At 48.7% G+C, this 21027-nt stretch overlaps 2 protein-coding genes across 2 annotated transcripts in view; both read left to right on the top strand.

Moving 5' to 3' along the window:
• The window catches only part of LOC102944513 (meckelin), a 57772-nt gene that overhangs the window by 7771 nt on the left and 28974 nt on the right, over window positions 1-21027 (top strand). The window contains exons 4-6 of the mRNA XM_037878198.2: window positions 14631-14869; window positions 15464-15528; window positions 18773-18838. Of these exons, the coding sequence (XP_037734126.2) occupies window positions 14631-14869; window positions 15464-15528; window positions 18773-18838 (370 nt within the window). The remainder of the gene's footprint in view (window positions 1-14630; window positions 14870-15463; window positions 15529-18772; window positions 18839-21027) is intronic.
• Window positions 8853-13713, top strand: LOC102944742 (extracellular calcium-sensing receptor). Its single transcript, XM_043526363.1, has 3 exons — window positions 8853-9189; window positions 9531-9657; window positions 10575-13713. The coding sequence occupies exons 1-3, from the start codon at window positions 9166-9168 to the stop codon at window positions 11549-11551; spliced, it is 1128 nt and encodes a 375-aa protein (XP_043382298.1). The 5' UTR covers window positions 8853-9165; the 3' UTR covers window positions 11552-13713.

Here is a 21027-nt window from a genome sequence, read left to right as displayed (position 1 = left end):
AAGTCACTGTTTGATTAAGTCCCTGCTGTACAATCCAGTGCAAACGGCCAGCTGATCACTAAATTCACTCGCGGGTTAAGACGCAACCTTCATAGGACCAGCTCATTTAAATCATAGTGATTTGCCACACGTTAGCCCTTTATGGTCTGACCTGCAGTGGGGCAGTCTCATGGGCATAGGCACTTATTTGGCCTTTTGCTTATGAGAAAATGTGTTGTACAAAGGCAGGGAGCTTAAAGGGGGAAGCAACGGTGGAAACCAGGCTGCGAGATGCAGTGGAAAGTTCACTCAATGGCGGAAGAGAAGAGCTCTCCGCAGATGCAGTCTAGTGTGTTTTGGGTTGCCCCGACAAGAAAACATAGATTTCTGTGGCTGGGGATTGTACGCACGAGGGTGGTACAGACGGAAAGCTCACTGGGTTGCAGAATAATCGCGAGGGGTTTGTTTATATTGACTATAACTGAGCCAGTTCTGAAACGGGGTCTCCATTTTGCTCCTTAACACGTGTCTCTACCTTGCCAAGTGACTGTACCACTGGCATCCTGGCTTCCATATTTATTGTGTCTCAGTGATTCCTTATTAAAAGTGCTCACTTGACAAGGGAAGTAGGTTTTTTCCCGAAAGTGCCAAGGCTTCAAGCTCCTTGCCACATTCTGGGGTGCAGTCCAGACCAGTGAGAGGTGGTGTCAACGCCTGCCCTGTACCTCTGGGTGCCTTAAAATGCTCAGCTGCTGCAGCTCCCTTGCCTGGATGCTCCTATCCACCAAACGAGCCTGCACTGAGTAGCTATGTGATAAGCAACCCTGGACAACAGCTCTGGATCCAGCAGCCTGCTTGTTTCACCACAGCCACACTCTGGTCTCCCCCAGTGCTTCCCAGCCCTGAATTTCCCCCCAAACCATGTGCTCTGCAATGTCCAGCCCTCTCCTGGATTGTTCAGAGGAACGATAAGGTTCATTAGCTCCTCTAAAGAGAGCAGCTGCTCAGCTTAGCACTTTAACTGGGGTTAAATGTTCAAACACAGCACCGGGTCGGTTTATATTAGAAGTAAAACAAGTTTATTAGCACAAGGAGAGAGGGTTTTAAGTGAGTTCAGGTATGAAGGATAGAGCTAGAAATGGTTACAATCAAATCAAAGTGCAAAACTTTTCTAAAGACCAAAGCTTTACAAAACCACAGTCTTGGTTCAAGGGCAGATTCTTATTGCATGCCTTCCAGCAAGAGGGCGGACCACCTCCTTGGGCGGGACCTCCCACCATGTCCAAAGTGCTCAGTTCCTTTGTTCTAGGTGAACAGTACCTTGGGGTTCTTTGCCCCTCTCTTTTATAGTCCAATGAACCTTTGAAATTGATTCTGTGACACTACACCCCATATTCTTTATAGAAATATTGTTATAATATGATTATAGCATACTTATATGTTTTATGCAAGAGAAGGCACGTGAGATATCATTGGAAAGGTTATGATTTGCTGAATATGATTATCCTATTTGTATGCATGTATCATTTTTGTATCTAAAGGTAGGACTATTGACTATACAGCTGTACTACAAAAGTGTTTACACCTGGGAGACACCTATCAGACAGAATGCAGTCAGTCTGGCTGGCTAGCTGGGAACAAGTCAGTGGACCATTAGGGAGAACAATAGGTCTTTGAAGATGCTAATCTCCCACCTTCCTGGGATGCTATAAATGGGCTTGGACTCATGGCTGCTTTGACACTGCAGGGTCATGTGATCATGTATTTTTCCACTGTGGGGAGGGGAACCACACTGGAAAACAAGATTCCTGACATATGTAAAACCTATTTAAGGCAGGGGAGTCACATAATCAGGGTTTGTTCTTCACTGAATCCCCGCCCAAGATGACTGTTGTGAACATCTAGATAAAGACCAAGGGGGATGGGGCGGGAGAAGGACTGAGCCCAGGCTGGGAAGGTGTCTGGCCTGTGAAGGAAATATGTGGAGTTTAAGCTGCAAGCAAGAGCAGCTTGCCTTCAAGAACCTCTGCAATCTGCCTAAAACAACATTTAGGGTGAGAAACTAACCAGTTTCTGTAGTATCTTAAGCTTATATTGCGTTTTTGTTTTATTTGCTAGGTAATCTGCTTTAATCTGTTTGCTATCCCTTATAATCACTTAAAATCTATCTTTTTTTAGTTAATAAACTTGTTTTTGTTTTCTCTAAAACCATTTTGTGGAATTCATAACTGTGGGGGCAAAAAGCTGTGCAGAACTTCCTCCCCATTGAGGGAGGGAGCAAATTTTATGAGCTTACACTGTATAGTTCTCTGGCCAGTGCAAGACTATATAATTTTGGGTTTACACTCCAGAGGGGGTGTGTGCTTGAGTGCTGGGCAGTTCCCTAGCTGAGCTTTCCCATGCAGAGGTGATCTCAGCCTCTGTGTGAAATTGCCGCTGGGTGTGTCCCTACCTGTGTGTGTGCTCGAAGGGGGCTTGAGAACCTGTCACAGCAACACAGTGCAAAGAGAACCCAGGCTGGTGGATCAGGTGAGCTCAGTGGCACCCTGGGGGGAACCTTTCACAGATTGCTCTCAAGGTTTCCCCCAAAAGTAAAGTTCATTGAGGCCATGAGACAGGAGACATGAAGTCTGCTGGTGAAGGAAATTCCATGCAAGTTCCTTCCCTGGCTGGTGTTTGCTAAAATGCAAACGAATGGCCACTGGATGTGTGATTGCTAGTTGACTTTGATGGCACCTGGCTGGAGGCAACGGCCTGTCCTTTGTCTGGTAAACACATTTGAGCATCACATTTTCTTCATATTTGTGTGGTCTCTTGGGCAGTTCCCGTACACACGCCACGCAAAAATATTAATGACCAATGTGGTGGTAGTTTGCCAATGAAACCGTACATGACCCGTGTCACATACAGTCTGACATAAATGAATCGGGGTACACTGAACTGCTCAGGTCGGCCAATGGGCTGTTCTTACATAACATTGTGGTGAGGGAGCTTGACGTCAGGCACCTTGTACATGGTGAAGCCAACCAACTGACTGTGCTGTGATTTTGGCAATTAATTGATCTTTAACTATTCATGGTAAATAGGCCCAATGGCCTGTAATGGGATGTTAGATGGGGTGGGATCTGAGTTACTACAGAGAATTCTTTCCTGGGTATCTGGCTGGTGAATCTTGCCCACATGCTCAGGGCTCAGCTGATCGCCATATTTGGGGTCGGGAAGGAATTTTCCTCCAGGGCAGATTGGAAGAGGCCCTGGGGGTTTTTCACCTTCCTCTGTAGCATGGGGCATGGGTCACTTGCTGGAGGATTCTCTGCACCTTGAAGTCTTTAAACCATGATTTGAGGACTTCAGTAGCTCAGATATAGGTGAGAGGTTTATCGCAGGAGTGGGTGGGTGAGATTTGGTGGCCTGCATTGTGCAGGAGGTCAGACTAGATGATCATAATGGTCCCTTCTGACCTTAATATCTATGAATCTGGTGGCTTTGCATTAGAACCCAATAAGCATGTCTTGGTTATATGCCTGGTCCGGTCTGCTTCATTCAAGGAATGTTTCAATTAACCCTTTGGGTCCTGGTGGGTGCTAAGGTGTGAATCCCATTAAGGAAAGGCCAGCTCCTGAAGGCTTGATAGGAGGTTCTCAGGTCAGGCCCCCGGTGAACAGGTGCCATGCTCGGATGTGGGGCTGGTGCTGAGGAAGAGGTGAGCTGAGCACATGAAGATCCCAGCTTGGTGGGAGAGGAGATGAGGCCTTCTAGCTTGGCGCTCAGGCCGAGGGAGATGAGTCTCAGTGTGTTGGGTGGGAGGGAGAGTGAAGTGTTCAGGCGTAAGATGCGGCCACTGCTGGGCAGGGGAAGGACACAGGAGCCCAGCAGAATCATCCTGCAGGTTCCATGCACACATGGAGGAGACGGAAGGTTTAGATACACTGGGGTCCCTCTCTCTGTGATGAATACTCATCTTCCCTCCCCTATCTGGGGCAGGCGGGCACCAGGGGAGGCAGGTTCCTCTCTGGAAGCAGCACCTATCCAGAGAAGAGATTTTTGTTTTGAAAATGCTAAACGCAGAATTTGCCTTTTTGCTAATTGTGTCCTTTTGCAAATGGCTCGGGATGAGCTATTCCGCTCCCTGGCCGCATCATGGCTCTCCCACCACCTCCCCAACTCTTTTGCATGGCCTGAAGGCTACAGGTCGTTTGAACCAGGAGGAGATCGCTCCGGAACAGGATGTTTCCTGTTTGCATAAACTACAAAACGTGCAGAATGCAGGGTAAAGGTGGGGTGGGAGTTTGGTATGCATGAGTGGGGCTCAACCACTGCACTGTGCCCCCTCGACTGCCGAGAGAGGCGTTTTCTAGCAGGGTTTTCTACCGACGTTTTGCTTCCAATTTGGTTTCCCAGAGTCGAATTCTGCAACCCAGACATGGACTGTTTGCAGCGGGGGGGGGTTGGCCTCAGAATCTATGAATCTGCAGCTATTCTAGCTAGCTACACGTTTTAATGCCTCAACACACAACAATCGCCAGCTGGGCAGGTCGGGAATTTACGCCGAACTAAGAACATTATGGAGTTTTAAAAAATCTTTTCCACTGAAGCCTCCAGCATTGGGACCATCTGGGGTGACGGATGAGAGCGTGTGGGAAGAGTCAGGTGCTTTATTTAAATTCTGTGGCTTGTGGGCCAGAGGTCCCTACTTGTGTAGCCTCCAGGAGAGAATCTGGCAGAGGACACTTTGCAAGATGTCCATCGCTGGCTGGGCTCTGCTGCTAGCTGTCACACACCTGGTTTCTGCTCAAGAGTCCGTCCAAGATTGCGACGGAATCTGGGAACAGGAGGGAGACGTCTATGTCTTGGGGATATTTGAAGTCTGTTTCTCTTCCTATGTCAGGTAAAGTGCCGGTTAGGTTGTTGTTTAATCCGTTGCATTTGCTTGTCTCCCAGCTCCGTTTTATCTACAAGATTTTTCTCTTTGGCTGATGAGTTTAGTGCTACTCTAGGGTTGTCTTAGCTGTACAGCATGTCCCAATAGCATACAGGCAGGAGGGAATCCAGTTTGTATGCTGTTGGAATGGATATGTTCCTGCCACCGCAGTACTATCTCCATCCAATGCACTCCCCCATTCTTAGCCCTCGAGAATGACTTGCTGAATAGTGTCAGATGCCCTTTAAACAAAACTGTTACTAGCTTTTTATTCAAAATAAGTAGGGTTAAATAATCTTTACATTTTAGCAATGGCTCCTACGTGTCATCTGGAAACCGTCTGTGTCTTTGTCTTGGATTGACCTTTTGCAGCCGATCTCATAACACCCACAAGCAAGGGTTAATAATGGGACGACTAATAGAGACCAACAGCATGGCTATGACGCAGAAATCCTGTTAAATCCTTAGATTGGAAGCCTTTTGGGGCAGGGATTGTTTTTTTGTTCCGTTTGTACAGCATCTACCGTAATGCAGTCTTGATCTGTGACCACAACTCCTATGTACTACTGCAATACAAACCATAATAAATGATAATTTTCCATGCCTTCTCATGCCAGTGTTAACATATCATTCTCCCCCCATGGCCTAGAGAGAAATGGGATTGAGCAGATCCTGTGTGCTTGGATGTTCATAGCTGGTTAGTAATGATGCTGAATGGGCTGCAGATAGCGAAGCACATGATTGAGTTTTTGCCCCAGATCCATTTGTTTGCACCTGTGCAATGCAATTCCATCATGATGCATCTAGTACATAGTCCATAGCGTGCCATGTTGTCTTGATTGTTTTCTCTCTTCCCAGCTTGGAAGACTTAATCTGGGCCCAGTTAATAAGGTTTGCTCTGCAAACCAGGATACAGTTTCCGGATAGCAACCTCCGTGTGGGCTATAAAATTGTTACTCATTGTGAAATGCCTCCCACGTGCAGCTTTTTCCACCTCAAACATATCTGGACCAACCATGAAAATGGAGTGGAGCAAATCATCACCCTCATCACCACTTACAACATGAGATATAAGTGGAATGTCTCATTTTTTACAGAATATTTGCCAACGGTAAGCTTGCAAGCGCATGGCAGTGTGTGCATGTATGTGTCGGGGTGTGTGGATGGGTGTGCCCGCATGTACGCAGTCCTGTTTGTGTCAGGGGTGTGTGTGTGTGTGCATGCCTGTTTGTGAGCAGTCACAATTTATAAATTGTTCTGGCTGGAAAAAAAGCAGTGATGTTTGGGCCACTTCCCTGGTGGCAATCCATTGACTTTAATGGCGCTCCACCAAGGATGTTTGGCTTTGCAACCGTACCACTGTACCTCAGGCTGTGATCTTATCAGATCTCATAAACTAAGCAGGACTAGGCCCTCCTGTGCTTCCCAGGATCAGGTCTCCTATTGGCTTTAGTCATGAAAGAACACCCAGGTGAGGGATATGCCACGCTTAAAGCAGAATGGCCCTTGTGTTGCAGGTCTTCGTTCTTCATGACCAGTTGATAATTTACAGCAAGGAGGTTGAGTTGGATGGCGAAGGGGCTGTTGAGACTTTGACGACGCTCGTCCAGTTCTTGGGCTGGAATGTGCTCGGTGTCATCCAGACCAATGAAAAGGAAATATTAGGCATAGCCAGAAATTTCACCCAGAAGGACAAGGACGAGTTCTGCCTTGAGATGCATGAGCAGGGCTCTGCAAACGCAATGGCCTTGCACAGCAGCATCATGAAGACAAGGGGGAACGTGACGGTCATTTTTGACTATAGCGGTAACTTTCGCAAGAAGTCGCTTGTGGAAAGTGTCCCTGGAAAGCAAGTGATTTTGTGTTGCTTCTGGTCCAAAGCTCCATTGCTCTTTACTGTACCTCACCACTATGATGGCATTATGTCCCTGCACAAGAGAGCTAGGACTATCCCTGGGTTCCTGGAATACTTGCAAACACTAGGTCATCAGGACTCTGGAGAGGAGTCACTTGAGTACATGTTTAGACAACTTTGCTATCACTGTGAAGTCAATAGCTCCCTGCAGCACCAGATCTGCTTTAACTATCTACCCTTCCTGGAAGTACATCTTCCTTTTGAAGAAAAGAACTGCACTCAGGAGCCCATCAATGCATGTGCTACATGCCTTCATAGGTTGGCATCAGATGATGTAATCTACCAGCTGGCCACTTTCTTCAGCAAGTTGCAGCTGGCCATTGATGCCTTTTGCAGAGACAACAAAATTCTCTGTGCCCACATAGGAAACTCTAATGCTTTTAAATCCCAGGTAAATACAGGTTATTGTTTACGGGTGACCTGCAATGGGAAAAGTGTATTGTGTCCCCTTGTTTAGTTTGTGTAGAGGGAAGACTTAAATGGAGTTGTTTTAAAAACTTTTTATTTTGCTATGAGTTTTTATTTTCTGGTTTTTGTTTAGAAATATTAGGACTGTCTTCCTTGTTTTTGCTCGATCGTTCCTTGGATGTGTCAGGGATGTTGACTGGGAACTTTTTCAATTGGCTGGGCACTGGCTGTTTAACAAGGAGAACTTTTCCCTCAAGCATTTCAGTTTAAAAAGGCATTGAACATTGTAGAGCTGTCATACTCTGGATAAAAATCACTTCCCATCTCCTTTAATCATGTTTCCCTCACCTGGCTGCCTCTAGTGTTATAAACCTACTTGCACTCCAGTTGTCCACAGTCTTCCAGGTAAAGGAGGTTAAACAAGACCTGCATTTCTAAAGTAGAACAGTTTTCAGGCTTTCTTTAAGCAGCATAAAGAAGTTAAAAAATACGTAAGCCCAGCCCTTCGGATAAGTGCAAGTCTGTTCAGCCATGGGGATCTAAACCAATGTATAAATCAGACTAGCATGCCAGAAGAAAGCCACTCAAATTAGCAGAAGAGGGTGAAACACAGAGTATCCAGTCTCTAGTAATAGAGCTGGGTGGATTATTTTTTCTCCGCAGAAAAATGTAGACTTTTCAGCAAAAAATCAAAATTAGAATTTTTCAGCCAAAAGTTAAAAATTTCAGTTTGTAAATGTTTCTGTGATATCTCATGGGGGTTTTAGTTTGGATTTCTCTTTCCTATCTATGGCCTGGGCTCGGCTTGCTCGCTGGACTACATCACCCATGATGCACCATAGTATCCCCTCTTGCTGAGCCATTCCAGTGCATCGTTGGAGCCCCTGGCTGTGATGCAGCCAGATCCCATGGGGTTCTTTTGGTGACATTTCCAAATCAAAATTTTTCATTTTTCAGCTGAAACCCAAAAACTTTTCAGTTTTCAGGTGCTCAGTTTTTCAATGAACAGTTACAATTTTCCATGAAAAGCAGTGGCTTTCGTGAAAATTTTTCTTGTATCAAAAACGAATTTTTTATTGAAAAATGGTTTGGACTAAACATTTTTGACCAGCCTGTACCAATTACCTCATCAGGTATATCTGTTTACAAGGGCAGGACATGGTTCACTGGTAAAAGATCAATCTTTCTATCGGAGTTGGTCAAAGAAAGGGTTGAAGTATGAAAACCTTTTCTTTGAAACTCCATTAAAAAAAAAGGTGAAATCTCAAGTTTGGAATTATTTTCCAGCCAGATCTTCTTTCTAATCCATCTGCATTTGTGTCCATTGCTGAGATATCATAGCAGCTCACACACTAAACTGATGCTCTAGTTGTTTTTTACCCAAATGCGATTCCCATAAGCCTTGCTCTGTGTTACAGAGGAACAAGATGCATAACTCAGATTGAAGCTTAAAATCCTTCCTTCCTTCCTGCCCAGAAGTTGTGGTTCCTGAATATTGCTATTGTTCTGGTCTGTTCTGGCGTGTCTGATCATTGGGGGCTGGACTAGATGACCTCCTGAGGTTCCTTCCGACCCTAATCTTCTATGATTCTATGATTTCCTTCCCCTCTGTACTCTAGTTTGAAGCATTTGTTCTTTCCAACTACACTCCTCTAATCCCGCCCAGTTGGAACCTTTTTGACATTTTCTCCTGGACTGTCTCAGAAGATGGAGTCCTGACCCTCCAAGCAGTGAATGCTACCAGCTGGCGCCACTCCAGCCAAAGGGAGGTGAGGGGGCAGTGGTATTTTCTACTCCAGACTTGCCAAGGAAAGCCTGTTTGTTTTCCAGCCCGGTGCCACACAGGTCCCTGTGTTGGGTGACAGACTGTCAGACCCTGTATAGGAACCAAGGGCTCTTCAGCTGAGTCAGGTGCTAAACCCCGGCTTTGGGATGCAGGGTGATGACTGCTGAGTCATGCTGGCAGGTGGGTCTAGTTAGCGCCAGCTAAAATAGAAGGGGGGTGCAAGTAGCCTTCTGGGCAAAAAGGGACTCAAGTGCTTGGCTCTGCAGGGACAAGCCAAGGAATGCACGTAATTCCATTTCATCCTGTGCGCTGTGCACTCTGATTATGCATTTGTCAGGTGACCCTTCAGCTCTGTTAACACCCAGCTCTGTGCCCCATCGTAGCAATGATTCCAATGGCTTAATTAAACCTTCAGAGAAACAGGCTGCCCTCTGGGTGCCTGGGACTGGTGGGTGGAAACAGGGATCTGTGCACATCACAGGAGCCCCAGGCTGCCCCGTGGCTGTCTGTTTCTCACACAGGTGCTGAGCTCGTCCTGTCTGCGCAGCTGTCAGCCTGGCCAGAGGAAGAAACCCCATGACTTTCTGCCTCTGAACTGCTGCTACGACTGTGACAAGTGTGAAGCAGGGACTTACAGCAACGGCTCGGGTAATACCAGGTTCCTTGGCACGCAGATCTGACAAAGTACCTACTTAATTCCTGTGTTTCCAATAGATGAGATTTTTCCCGCCTATATATTTAATGGGCTCTCTATTTTTCTCCTGCCACATTTAAACCATTAATATAAATCCAATAGAATTTTACTTTCTGTAATGCACCTTTTTTGCACTTGTCTCTTAAAATGCTGAACAGAGCAATTAGAGTTAAAGAAGAACAGAGGGGCAGAAAAATTTAAGAGGTGCAGAAAAAGGTGATAATGGTCTCAGATGTGCCTTGAAATAAGATGGAGAGTTACTGGGGAGAAGAGATATAGGGAGATGGTTCCTGCAAGCAGAAGCTGCAGAGAAGAAGACACTTGCACCAAGGAGAAGTCAGAATATAAGGAGGGTCAAGAACAGCAGCAGAAGTAGATGAGCTGGGATGTTTTCCCTCTCAGAGGGTAATTGCTGGCTGGAATTCCCTGTTAACGAATCACTGGCAGAGTCCACCGTGCTTGTTCTGGGGAGAAAAGGACAGGTATTGGGACTGCAGTAATATCACAAGGAGTAAAGGTGAAGCGGTGCTTACCCATACAGTGCCTCTGCTGATGTGCGCTGATGGATACTGGTCACCAGGTTTGGGGGATGGAGAGGAGTCATATCACCAGGTCATAGTGCCATAGGCCTTCTCTTGATGGATAGAGTCATACTTGGGGCCACAATGAAGGATCAAGGTCCCATCGCTTGGCTAAAGAGTTTGGTTTGGGTCAGTCCCTGCTGAGATGAGAGCGGGGTCCATCAGTTTGCTTTGACGGCAGGAGACTTTGGGGTGTCAGCCTTTTCAGGCCTGTTTCAGTGTCCCCATCTTTTAGCTAGTACAGAGGGAACCCTTGCTAGGTCACAGAGACTTGTCTTGTCTTTTTCCAGCCATTCAGAACTGTTGGCCCTGCCCTTTGAGCGAATGGTCAGAAAGGGGAAGCACGTCATGCTGGCCAAAGAGCTGCGTCTACCTGTCCTGGTTGGAACCCATCAGCATATCCCTGGCGAGCTTGGCTGCCCTGGGGATGCTGCTCACCATCTCGGTCCTGGTCGTGTACATCCGGCATGGTGACACACCCATTGTCAAGACTGCTGGTGGGTTCATATTCTACTGCAACATGGCAGGCTTCCTGTGCGCTTTCTCCAGCACCCTCTTGGTCATAGGAGAACCCACTAGCCTGAAATGCAAACTCCAGAAACCAGTGTTTGGGATCAGCTTTGCTCTCTGCCTCTCCAGCGTGCTTGCCAAGACCGTCCAGAACCTCTGCTCCTTTGAAAGTCCTGTAGGGAGGCCAAGCAAGCTCCAGATGAGACTCTATCTCATTATCATGGGAGTGGGGCCCTTTATCCAGTGTCTCATCTGCATGCTTTGGGTCTATCTAGATCCCCCGGATGCCAGGAGAGTTTACCCAGCGGGGGAGCCCCATATACTCCTGGAATGCCACGGAGATGCAGGTCTGGGCTCCTCTTTTGTTAACGGGTACCTGTGTTTCCTCGCTTTCTGTGCCCTGGCGTGTGCTATGAAAAGCCAGTCCCTGCCAGCCAACTTCAACGATGCCCAAGCCATTGCCTACGCCATGATGATTTTCTTCGTCACCTGGCTTGCCGTCACCCCTGTCCTGCACTCCAGGAGAAGGAAGATGGTGAATGTCGTCCTAGGCGTCGTTATCCTGTTATCCGCCTACAGCTCCCTGGCCGCCTTGTTCCTCTACAAATGCTATGTCATCCTCTTCCGGCCAGAGCGCAACACAGCCGAGTGGATCAAGAAGTCCACGTACGAGTACTGCCAGAAGATGGCCGAAAAGGCCAATCTCGCTATCCAGATGGAGAGCAGCATTGCCACAGTAGATACGTCTATACCCTGAACCAGCCCCTCCTGCTCGCCTTGCAAAGGGACAATGCGGAAAGCATAATCCACAGGAGGCCGTGAGCTATCTATGGCGTGGTGATGAAAAAGCATTGGATAGATGGTTTATCAGGTGACTTCCCCATTCCTCCTCCCCTAGTTGGCTTAGATCACAGATGGGGGGTAGTGGAATTCTGCTCCATCCCAAGTATAGTCTAGTGATTTAGAGCAGCGCATTAAGAGCTGGGAACTCCTGGGTTCTATTCCCATCTCTGCCACTGATTCACTCTGTGACCAGGATCAAGTCACTTACCCGCCCCATGCCTCAGTTTCCTCCTCTGTAAAATAGGCTTAGTAATACTCAACATGCCCCGGGGTGTAGTGAGGCTTAACTAAAAGTGCAAAGGGGTGTTTAAGTGTTCTGAGATCCTTGGTACAAATTATGATCCACATTCTTCCCTGGGGTTAAAAAGTGAATTTGCCCCCATATCCCTAGCAGTTACCTATGTCACAAACTCATCAGCAGTCATTTGCGTTCTTCAAGTGCCTTTCCAAGTACTTTCACTCCACTGACACCGCAGGCTCTCTCTTTTAGGATGAGTTCCACTGTGTCAATCCCCTTGGATCTGGCAGTTATCAAATAAGTGTTTGACTCTGCATTCAAGGGGACTGCCATCTCCCCCTCTTCTTCTGCACTGCGAGGGAGGGTGGGGAAGGGAAGGGTAAGAAATCCCTAGTAGTACTCCCTCCTACTCCTGCTGCTCCCCACAGTGGTGAACAGGAAAGGGAACTTTTCCAGGAAAGCACTTTCCTGTTACAACACTTTGTACTTATAGTGGGTGTTTCATCTGTACATCTTCAAAGCACTTTGCAAAAGGTAGGAAATCCTGATGGTTGGACTGGGAGTCAGAAGATCTGGGTTCTGTTCCTGTCTCGGCCACAGACTCCCTGTGTGACCTTGAGCATGTCACTAAATCGCTCTATGCCTCAGTTTCTCCAGCTGTAAAATGGGGATCAAAAGACTGCCTTTCGCTCATCCGTTATCTGTCTTGTCTATTTAGATTGCAAGCTCTTCAGGGCAGGCGCTGTCTTTTACAGGGTGTGTGCGCGCAGTGTCTGGCACCATGGGGCCCTGATCTCAGGCAGGCCCTCTTGGCACTACCATAATCCCAACATTAGATTATGATGATCCCTACTTCACAGTGATGCGGGTGACCCCGCAGTGGATCCGGGGCAGAGCCAGAGCTAAATTCCAAATCTCCCGACTCCCGTTCGGGTACCGTGGGCACTGGGCCACACTTTCTTTCCTTAGAGTTTTGGGGAAACTCCACTTAGACTGTACTGAGGTTTGGGGTGGGAGTGGGGGTGACTCTGTAGGCCTCCAGTGACCCCCAACAGCAATGTCTGAGAGCTAGCGCCATCCCCTTTATTTCACCGGTAGCCTTTTCGTCAGTGTCCTGTTGGCGAAATACTTGCTCAGCACAAAGACACTGGTAAATATTGAACTGCAAAACCAGCGTCCACAGCACTGCCGTGCTGCTGGCCAACCTACTGGCAGAGGGCAGGAGAGTGGAGCTGCTCTTTTAATCCTCTTGTTCTTGCAGCAGTCCTATATTAATAGGTTTGTAGCCCCACCACGTGTCGTCTGAGGGAATTGCATGTCTATGCACTTACGTTCCAGCTTTGGGCAAATGCTGGGACCCCATCGAATGTGCCTCATTTGATTCAGCAGTGACAACACTGCATTAAATGGGCCAACTATACATCTGGCACCATGCCACTGGCTTCATTCGGAGTTATGGCAGGGGTGAATTTGGCCCAGCATCTGGTAAAGAGAGAGGCTTCGGGACCCTTATATACTAAATTGACCATAAGCCTACCTTCAGCCAGTGAGGCTGAGTGAGTCTAACTGAAAACCAAGGGAGGTTTCAAGGGGAAGAACCTTGACAGGCAGATGTGGTCTCAAGCTCTCTAGGTTGTAAATGTTTCATATTTAAGAGTCTCGTGGAGGATGTGTTAATACGGTAAATGCTATCGCTTCATGGAATAGATCAATAAAGGCAGAGTACACTAGAACAAGTCTGAATCAGTGAGTTTATTCCTGATCCTTCACTTTCTCATGGTAACACTCTGCATTTCTCTTCCTTTGTCTGGCCTTCTCTCTGCATTACTGTCCTGTTTCCCTGTTCTTTAAGCTTCACTTCCACTACTGTCGCCTGCCTCTCCGCTCATGCCTCAATACACAGAGAGCAGAATATGTACCCTCCTTCAGAACTGACCTGAGTCTTAGATTAATAAAAACAAGGAAGAACAAAAGTAAAGTCTCCAGGAGAGAGTACAGTGTGTGTCCCCCCACCTCTAACAAGCTGCTGCAGTTGAGAGAACAAACTGGCTGCTGTCTCTGCAGACTGGCAGACTTCTTAAAGAGGCAACCGTCCCATTCTCAAGCTGAATAACCCATATTCTTCTCACCCCCAACTTCCGCTGACGTCCCCTACTAGCTCTAATAGTCATATTCCAGCAGCCTCCAACATTTCTTCCTACAGAGAGGAATCGTAAACATAAACCCCCTAGCTGTGAAGTAACTGAATGGTTAAAGCCAGAGAACAGACTGTTTAGAGAGGAGATATTCTTCTCCTCTACTTTACAAGCAAATGCAAGATTCTAAGGAAGGGGCAAGGCAGATACAGATTTTACATTTGCCTTTTTACTAAACCCATTTCCTGTAAAATAAATAAATTAAATTAAAAACAACACCCCACCCTGTTAAGGTCCTCACAATAGCAGTCTGCTGTTGCATTGTTTATCTGTCCCAGGCACCTAGTGCCAGGGTGTCGTGCTGGTTGTGTGCCTGTTTAACTGTGCAAGTTACACTGCCGCGATTTGCTTCCCTGCCCGGCCCAAAGATCTGATTGTCCCTGAGTGGGTCGTTCCAGCTCCCAGCCTCCCGTCCCCACGTCTGCACTCACAGAAGAGGGAAGTCTCAGCCGTGTTTTCAGTTACCCCAGGTACATGCTGAATGAAGCAGTTTTTCTGTTGTGTAACACCAGTGGCCAGTGCTGGTAACCATGGATGCTGTTATCTACACATACAGCCAGCAAGAGGCCAAGGGCTTTGGAAGGAAGCTCGGCAGACGTCTGCTGGAGCTCAGAAAAAATGTCTCGCTTTTTAGCGGGCTACTGTTTGCTCTCTGCCTGGCTGCTTTACCCTCTTTGCTGCTCTGCCCAAACGGAGAGCAGCACCACCCCACCAGGGAACTGTGGCCCCAGCCAGTTCCTTGACACAGAGGCGTTTCAGTGCAGCCCGTGTGGGGAGCACCTGGTGAAAAGCCCTGCAGGTGAGTGGGAGCTGGCTATGCCGAATGCTTGAAAACTGATTGATTTAAGGGTGGCCCTGAGCCAAACACCCCAGAACTTGGGAGCTGAATTTTGCAGCTGGCCCAGAGCTCTGTAATGGGCCAAACCAAAACTCCAGCTCTGACCTGTCGGAGTGGGGAGGGTGTTTTGAAGCCTGGATCCAAATGTAGTGACTTGCTTTAAAAAGGGCCCAGTGGAAAGCCTGTCTGCGTCCCTGGCTATGCGTTTCTGCCACGTGTTAGTGCAAGAGCTTCAATCGCAGAGGAAATGAAGCCAGCCCAGCCCAGTGCTCCTTAGTCTCTTCTGGCTCATGCTGGTCAGTCTGCATTGACTCTGCCAGCTGGAGGCTGCATGCTGGAGTGGTGTGAAGTCATTAGCAGAGTTCCCCACAGCTCCAGTGACTCACCAGACTTGCTCTGGGCCCGTGTGGCCTACCACGGTGAAGACCTGAGCAGGGTCAGGCTCCAATTTTGGATGCGTTAGACAACTTTGGGTGCTCCCAGAGCTGATCGCGCGGTAACTTGGCAACTCCAGCTCCCGCCTTCCGCAGCTGCTGAGGCTCCTCTGTCTTCCAGGCCTGCGATGCGTCCGTGCGGACGGCCGGACCGTGATGGGCCAGGCGTCGGCGTGCGGTGCTTGTGTAGGTGCAAATCGGGATTCTAACCGGCCCTTCTCCCTGTCTCGGTATGCCTGCGCGGCAGTCAGAGAGGTGCAGTACATGCAGACGCCATACCGGAGCTAACTTGGCTCTAGCTAGCTCCAGTAACCATCGCAGTGACGCCATGGCAGCCCTGGCTGTGGGGCCCCACCCAGAAACCTGGGTAGGCACTCCACTGGCTACCCTCTGCTGCTGCTTCTCCGTTATTGTTATTCGATCTAGCTAGACCAGAGGTGGGGTGGCCCGCAGCACCCTCCTGCCCGGCCCTTGAGCTCCCCTGGGGGACTAACATGAAGGGGAAGGGAGTCCAGGAGAGCTGGCTGTATTTCAAGGAATCCCTGTTGAGGTTACAGGGACAAACCATCCCGATGAGTCGAAAGAATAGTAAATATGGCAGGCGACCGGCTTGGCTTAATGGTGAAATCCTAGCGGATCTTAAACATAAAAAAGAAGCTTACAAGAAGTGGAAGGTTGGACGTATGACCAGGGAAGAGTATAAAAATATTGCTCGGGCATGTAGGAAAGATATCAGGAGGGCCAAATCGCACCTGGAGCTGCAGCTAGCAAGAGATGTCAAGAGTAACAAGAAGGGTTTCTTCAGGTATGTTGGCAACAAGAAGAAAGCCAAGGAAAGTGTGGGCCCCTTACTGAATGAGGGAGGCAACCTAGTGACAGAGGATGTGGAAAAAGCTAATGTACTCAATGCTTTTTTTGCCTCGGTTTTCACTAACAAGGTCAGCTCCCAGACTGCTGCGCTGGGCATCACAAAATGGGGAAGAGATGGCCAGCCCTCTGTAGAGATAGAGGTGGTTAGGGACTATTTAGAAAAGCTGGACGTGCACAAGTCCATGGGGCCGGACGAATTGCATCCGAGAGTGCTGAAGGAATTGGCGGCTGTGATTGCAGAGCCCTTGGCCATTATCTTTGAAAACTCGTGGCGAACGGGGGAAGTCCCGGATGACTGGAAAAAGGCTAATGTAGTGCCCATCTTTAAAAAAGGGAAGAAGGAGGATCCTGGGAACTACAGGCCAGTCAGCCTCACCTCAGTCCCTGGAAAAATCATGGAGCAGGTCCTCAAAGAATCAATCCTGAAGCACTTAGAGGAGAGGAAAGTGATCAGGAACAGTCAGCATGGATTCACCAAGGGAAGGTCATGCCTGACTAATCTAATCGCCTTTTATGATGAGATTACTGGTTCTGTGGATGAAGGGAAAGCAGTGGATGTTTTGTTTCTTGACTTTAGCAAAGCTTTTGACACGGTCTCCCACAGCATTCTTGTCAGCAAGTTAAGGAAGTATGGGCTGGATGAATGCACTATAAGGTGGGTAGAAAGCTGGCTAGATTGTCGGGCTCAACGGGTAGTGATCAATGGCTCCATGTCTAGTTGGCAGCCGGTGTCAAGTGGAGTGCCCCAGGGGTCGGTCCTGGGGCCGGTTTTGTTCAATATCTTCATAAATGATCTGGAGGATGGTGTGGATTGCACTCTCAGCAAATTTGCGGATGATACTAAACTGGGAGGAGTGGTAGATACGCTGGAGGGGAGGGATAGGATACAGAAGGACCTAGACAAATTGGAGGATTGGGCCAAAAGAAATCTGATGAGGTTCAATAAGGATAAGTGCAGGGTCCTGCACTTAGGACGGAAGAACCCAATGCACCGCTACAGACTAGGGACCGAATGGCTAGGCAGCAGTTCTGCGGAAAAGGACCTAGGGGTGACAGTGGACGAGAAGCTGGATATGAGTCAGCAGTGTGCCCTTGTTGCCAAGAAGGCCAATGGCATTTTGGGATGTATAAGTAGGGGCATAGCGAGCAGATCGAGGGACGTGATCGTTCCCCTCTATTCGACACTGGTGAGGCCTCATCTGGAGTACTGTGTCCAGTTTTGGGCCCCACACTACAAGAAGGATGTGGATAAATTGGAAAGAGTCCAGCGAAGGGCAACAAAAATGATTAGGGGTCTAGAGCACATGACTTATGAGGAGAGGCTGAGGGAGCTGGGATTGTTTAGTCTGCAGAAGAGAAGAATGAGGGGGGATTTGATAGCTGCTTTCAACTACCTGAAAGGGGGTTCCAAAGAGGATGGCTCTAGACTGTTCTCAATGGTAGCAGATGACAGAACGAGGAGTAATGGTCTCAAGTTGCAATGGGGGAGGTTTAGATTGGATATTAGGAAAAACTTTTTCACTAAGAGGGTGGTGAAACACTGGAATGCGTTACCTAGGGAGGTGGTAGAATCTCCTTCCTTAGAGGTTTTTAAGGTCAGGCTTGACAAAGCCCTGGCTGGGATGATTTAACTGGGACTTGGTCCTGCTTTGCGCAGGGGGTTGGACTAGATGACCTTCTGGGGTCCCTTCCAACCCTGATATTCTATGATTCTATGATTCTATGATTCCCGGCGGGGGAGGCTCGCCCCGGCCCCTCCCCTGCTGTCCCCCAGCCCTGCAGCCTCAGTTTGCTGGGCCGCCAGCGCCCTGGGTGGCGGGGGTGCAAGGTCCAGCCGCGCGGCGCAGCTGCCAGTCCTTGTGCTCTGAGCGGCATGGTAAGGGGGCGAGGAGCGGGGGGATGGGTTGGATAAGGCGCAGGGATCCCAGGGGGCAGTCGAGGCAGGGGGCAGTTGGATGGGGTGGAGGTTTCAGGGGAGAAACGGGGGGGTTGGATAGGTGTGGGAGTCCCGGGGGGCCTGTCAGGGGGTGGGGGTGCAGTCAGGGGACAGGGAGCAGGCGGGGTTGGGTGGGGTATCGGGGAGCCGGTCAGGGGTACGGATAGGGGTCAGGAGTACGGGGGGGTTGGATAGGTATGGGAGACCCGGGGGGCCTGTCAGGGGGTTGGGGTGTGGATAGGGGTCGGGGCAGTCAGGGGACAGGGAGCAGGGGGGATTGGATAGGGGGTGGGGTCCCAGGGGGGCAGTTAGGGGTGGGGGGGTCCTGGGAGGGGGCAATCAGGGGACAAGGAGCAGGAGGGGTTGGATAGGTCAGGGGTTCCGAAGGGGGCAGTCAGGGGGCGGGGGCCAGGCTGTTTGTGGAGGCACAGACTTTCCTACGCGGCCCCCCATACAGTTTTGGAACCCCGATATGGCCCTCAGGCCAAAAAGTTTGCCCACCCCTGAGCTAGACCAAAGCTAGCTTGTGCATGTTACCGACATGTCACAGCTCTGACTGCCAGGTAGACAGACCCTCAGTGTTACCAAGACCCTTCTGCAGCCAGAACATCCTCTTCCATGCAGAGTTCCCGGCAGCCCACCTCGCTCTGGGAGGCCACCTTCCTTGATGGCAGTTTTCTGGCTTGTAATGTAAGTAATGTTGCTGCTACCCTCTTCGGCTGTTTCCTCTCCCTTTAATAGAATATCAGGGTTGGAAGGGACTTCAGGAGATCATCCAGTCCAACCCCCTGCTCAAATCCCCAACTAAATCATCCCAGCCAGGGCTTTGTCAAGCCTGACCTTAAAAATACCTAAGGAAGGAGATTCTACCACCTCCCTAGGTAACGCATTCCAGTGATTCATCACCTTCCTAGTGAAAAAGTTTTTCCTAATATCCAACCTAAACCTACCCCACTGCAACCTGAGACCATTACTCCTCATTCTGTCATCTGCTACCACTGAGAACAGTCTAGATCCATCCTCTTTGGAACCCCCCTTTCAGGTAGTTGAAAGCAGCTATCAAATCCCCTCATTCTTCTCTTCTGCAGACTAAACAGTCCCAGTTCCCTCAGCCTCTCCTCATAAGTCATGTGTTCCAGTCCCCTAATCATTTTTGTTGCCCTCCGCTGGACGTTTTCCAATTTTTCCACATCCTTCTTGTAGTGTGGGGCCCAAAACTGGACACAGTACTCCAGTTGAGGCCTCACAAATGTCAAATAGAGGGGAAGGATCACGTCCCTTGATCTGCTGGCAATGCCCCTACTTATACAGCCCAAAATGCCATTGGCCTTCTTGGCAAAAAGGGCACACTGTTGACTCATATCCAGCTTCTCGTCCCCTGTAACTCCTAGGTCCTTTTCTACAGAACTGCTGCCTAGCCATTTGGTCCCTAGTCTGTAGCGGTGCATGAGATTCTTCCGTCCTAAGTGCAGGACTCTGCACTTGTCCTTGTTGAACGTCATCAGATTTCTTTTGGCCCAATCCTCTAATTTGTCTAGGGCCCTCTGTATCCTATCCCTACCCTCCAGCGTATCTACCTCTCCTCCCAGTTTAGTGTCATCTACAAACTTGCGGAGGGTGCAATCCACACCATCCTCCAGATCATTTATGAAGATATTGAACAAAACCGGCCCGAGGACCGACCCTTGGGGCACTCTGCTTGATATCGGCTGCCAACTAGACATGGAGCCATTGATCACTACCCGTTGAGCCCGACAATCTAGCCAGCTTTCTATCCACCTTATAGTCCATTCATCTAGCCCATACTTCTTTAACTGGCTGGCAAGAATACTGTGGGAGACTGTGTCAAAAGCTTTGCTAAAGTCAAGGAACAACACGTCCACTGCTTTTCCCTCATCCACAGAGCCAGTTATCTCGTCACAGAAGGCAATTAGATTAGTCAGGCATGACTTGCCCTTGGTGAATAAATGCTGACTGTTCCTGATCACTTTCCTCTAAGTGCTTCAGAATTGATTCCTTGAGGACCTGCTCCAAGATTTTTCCAGGGACTGAGGTGCGGCTGACTGGCCTGTAGTTCCCAGGATCCTCCTCCTTCCCTTTTTTAAAGATGGGCACTACATTAGCCTTTTTCTAGTTGTCCAGGACCTCCCCCGATGGCCATGAGTTTTCAAAGATAATGGCCAATGGCTCTGCAATCACATCCTTTAGAGAGGAAGGATGGTCTACTGGTTAGGGAGCTAGCGTGGGACTCAGGAGACCTGGGCTTCAGTTCCCTGCTTTGCCACAGACTTTCTGTGTGACTTTGGGCAAATCACTTAGTTGCTCTGTGCCTCATTTTGCCCCCTGTAAAATGGGAATATCAGCCCTGCCTCACAGTGTGTTAGGAGGGTAAATGTTGTGAGGCACTCAGATACTACAGTGCGGGGCTGTATAAGCTCCTGAGATAGTGTTTGTAGCTAGGGTTCTTTGTCCAAGCGCACTCTTTTGCATGTAGGAAGTCTGCGCACAGAGGGGACAGGCTGGGATTGAAGGGATCCAAGATGGAGGTGCTCAGATGGGCAGGTGCACTCCGCTTTCTCCCATGGAGATTTTTTTTGGTCTGTCTTTCTTTGTGCACATTGGAAAACATAATCCCAACTATACATTTAAAATGATGGAGTCTAAATTAGCTGTTACCACTCACAAAAGAGATCTTGGAGTCATTGTGGATAGTTCTCTGAAAACATCCACTCAATGTGCAGCGGCAGTCCAAAAAAGCGAACGGAAAGTTGGGAATCATTAGGAAAGGGATAGATATTAGGACAGAAAATATCATATTGCCTCTATATAAATCCATGGTACTCCCACATCTTAAATGCTCTGTGCAGATGTGGTCGCCC

The sequence above is a fragment of the Chelonia mydas genome, chromosome 12, assembly GCF_015237465.2.
Source record: "Chelonia mydas isolate rCheMyd1 chromosome 12, rCheMyd1.pri.v2, whole genome shotgun sequence".
Lineage (NCBI taxonomy): Eukaryota > Metazoa > Chordata > Testudines > Cheloniidae > Chelonia > Chelonia mydas.
Note: the sequence above shows the minus strand (reverse complement) of the source record. Positions and strands in the feature narration are given on the sequence as shown.

What these genes read in the sequence shown, in the direction of transcription:
- LOC102944742 (XM_043526363.1), top strand. Translation starts at nt 9,166, where the DNA reads ATGACTGCTGAGTCATGCTGGCAG. An exon ending in CTGCTGAGTCATGCTGGCAG is followed by an intron (nt 9,190 to 9,530) that starts GTGGGTCTAGTT and finishes TTTCTCACACAG; the next exon opens with GTGCTGAGCTCGTCCTGTCT. An exon ending in GACTTACAGCAACGGCTCGG is followed by an intron (nt 9,658 to 10,574) that starts GTAATACCAGGT and finishes GTCTTTTTCCAG; the next exon opens with CCATTCAGAACTGTTGGCCC.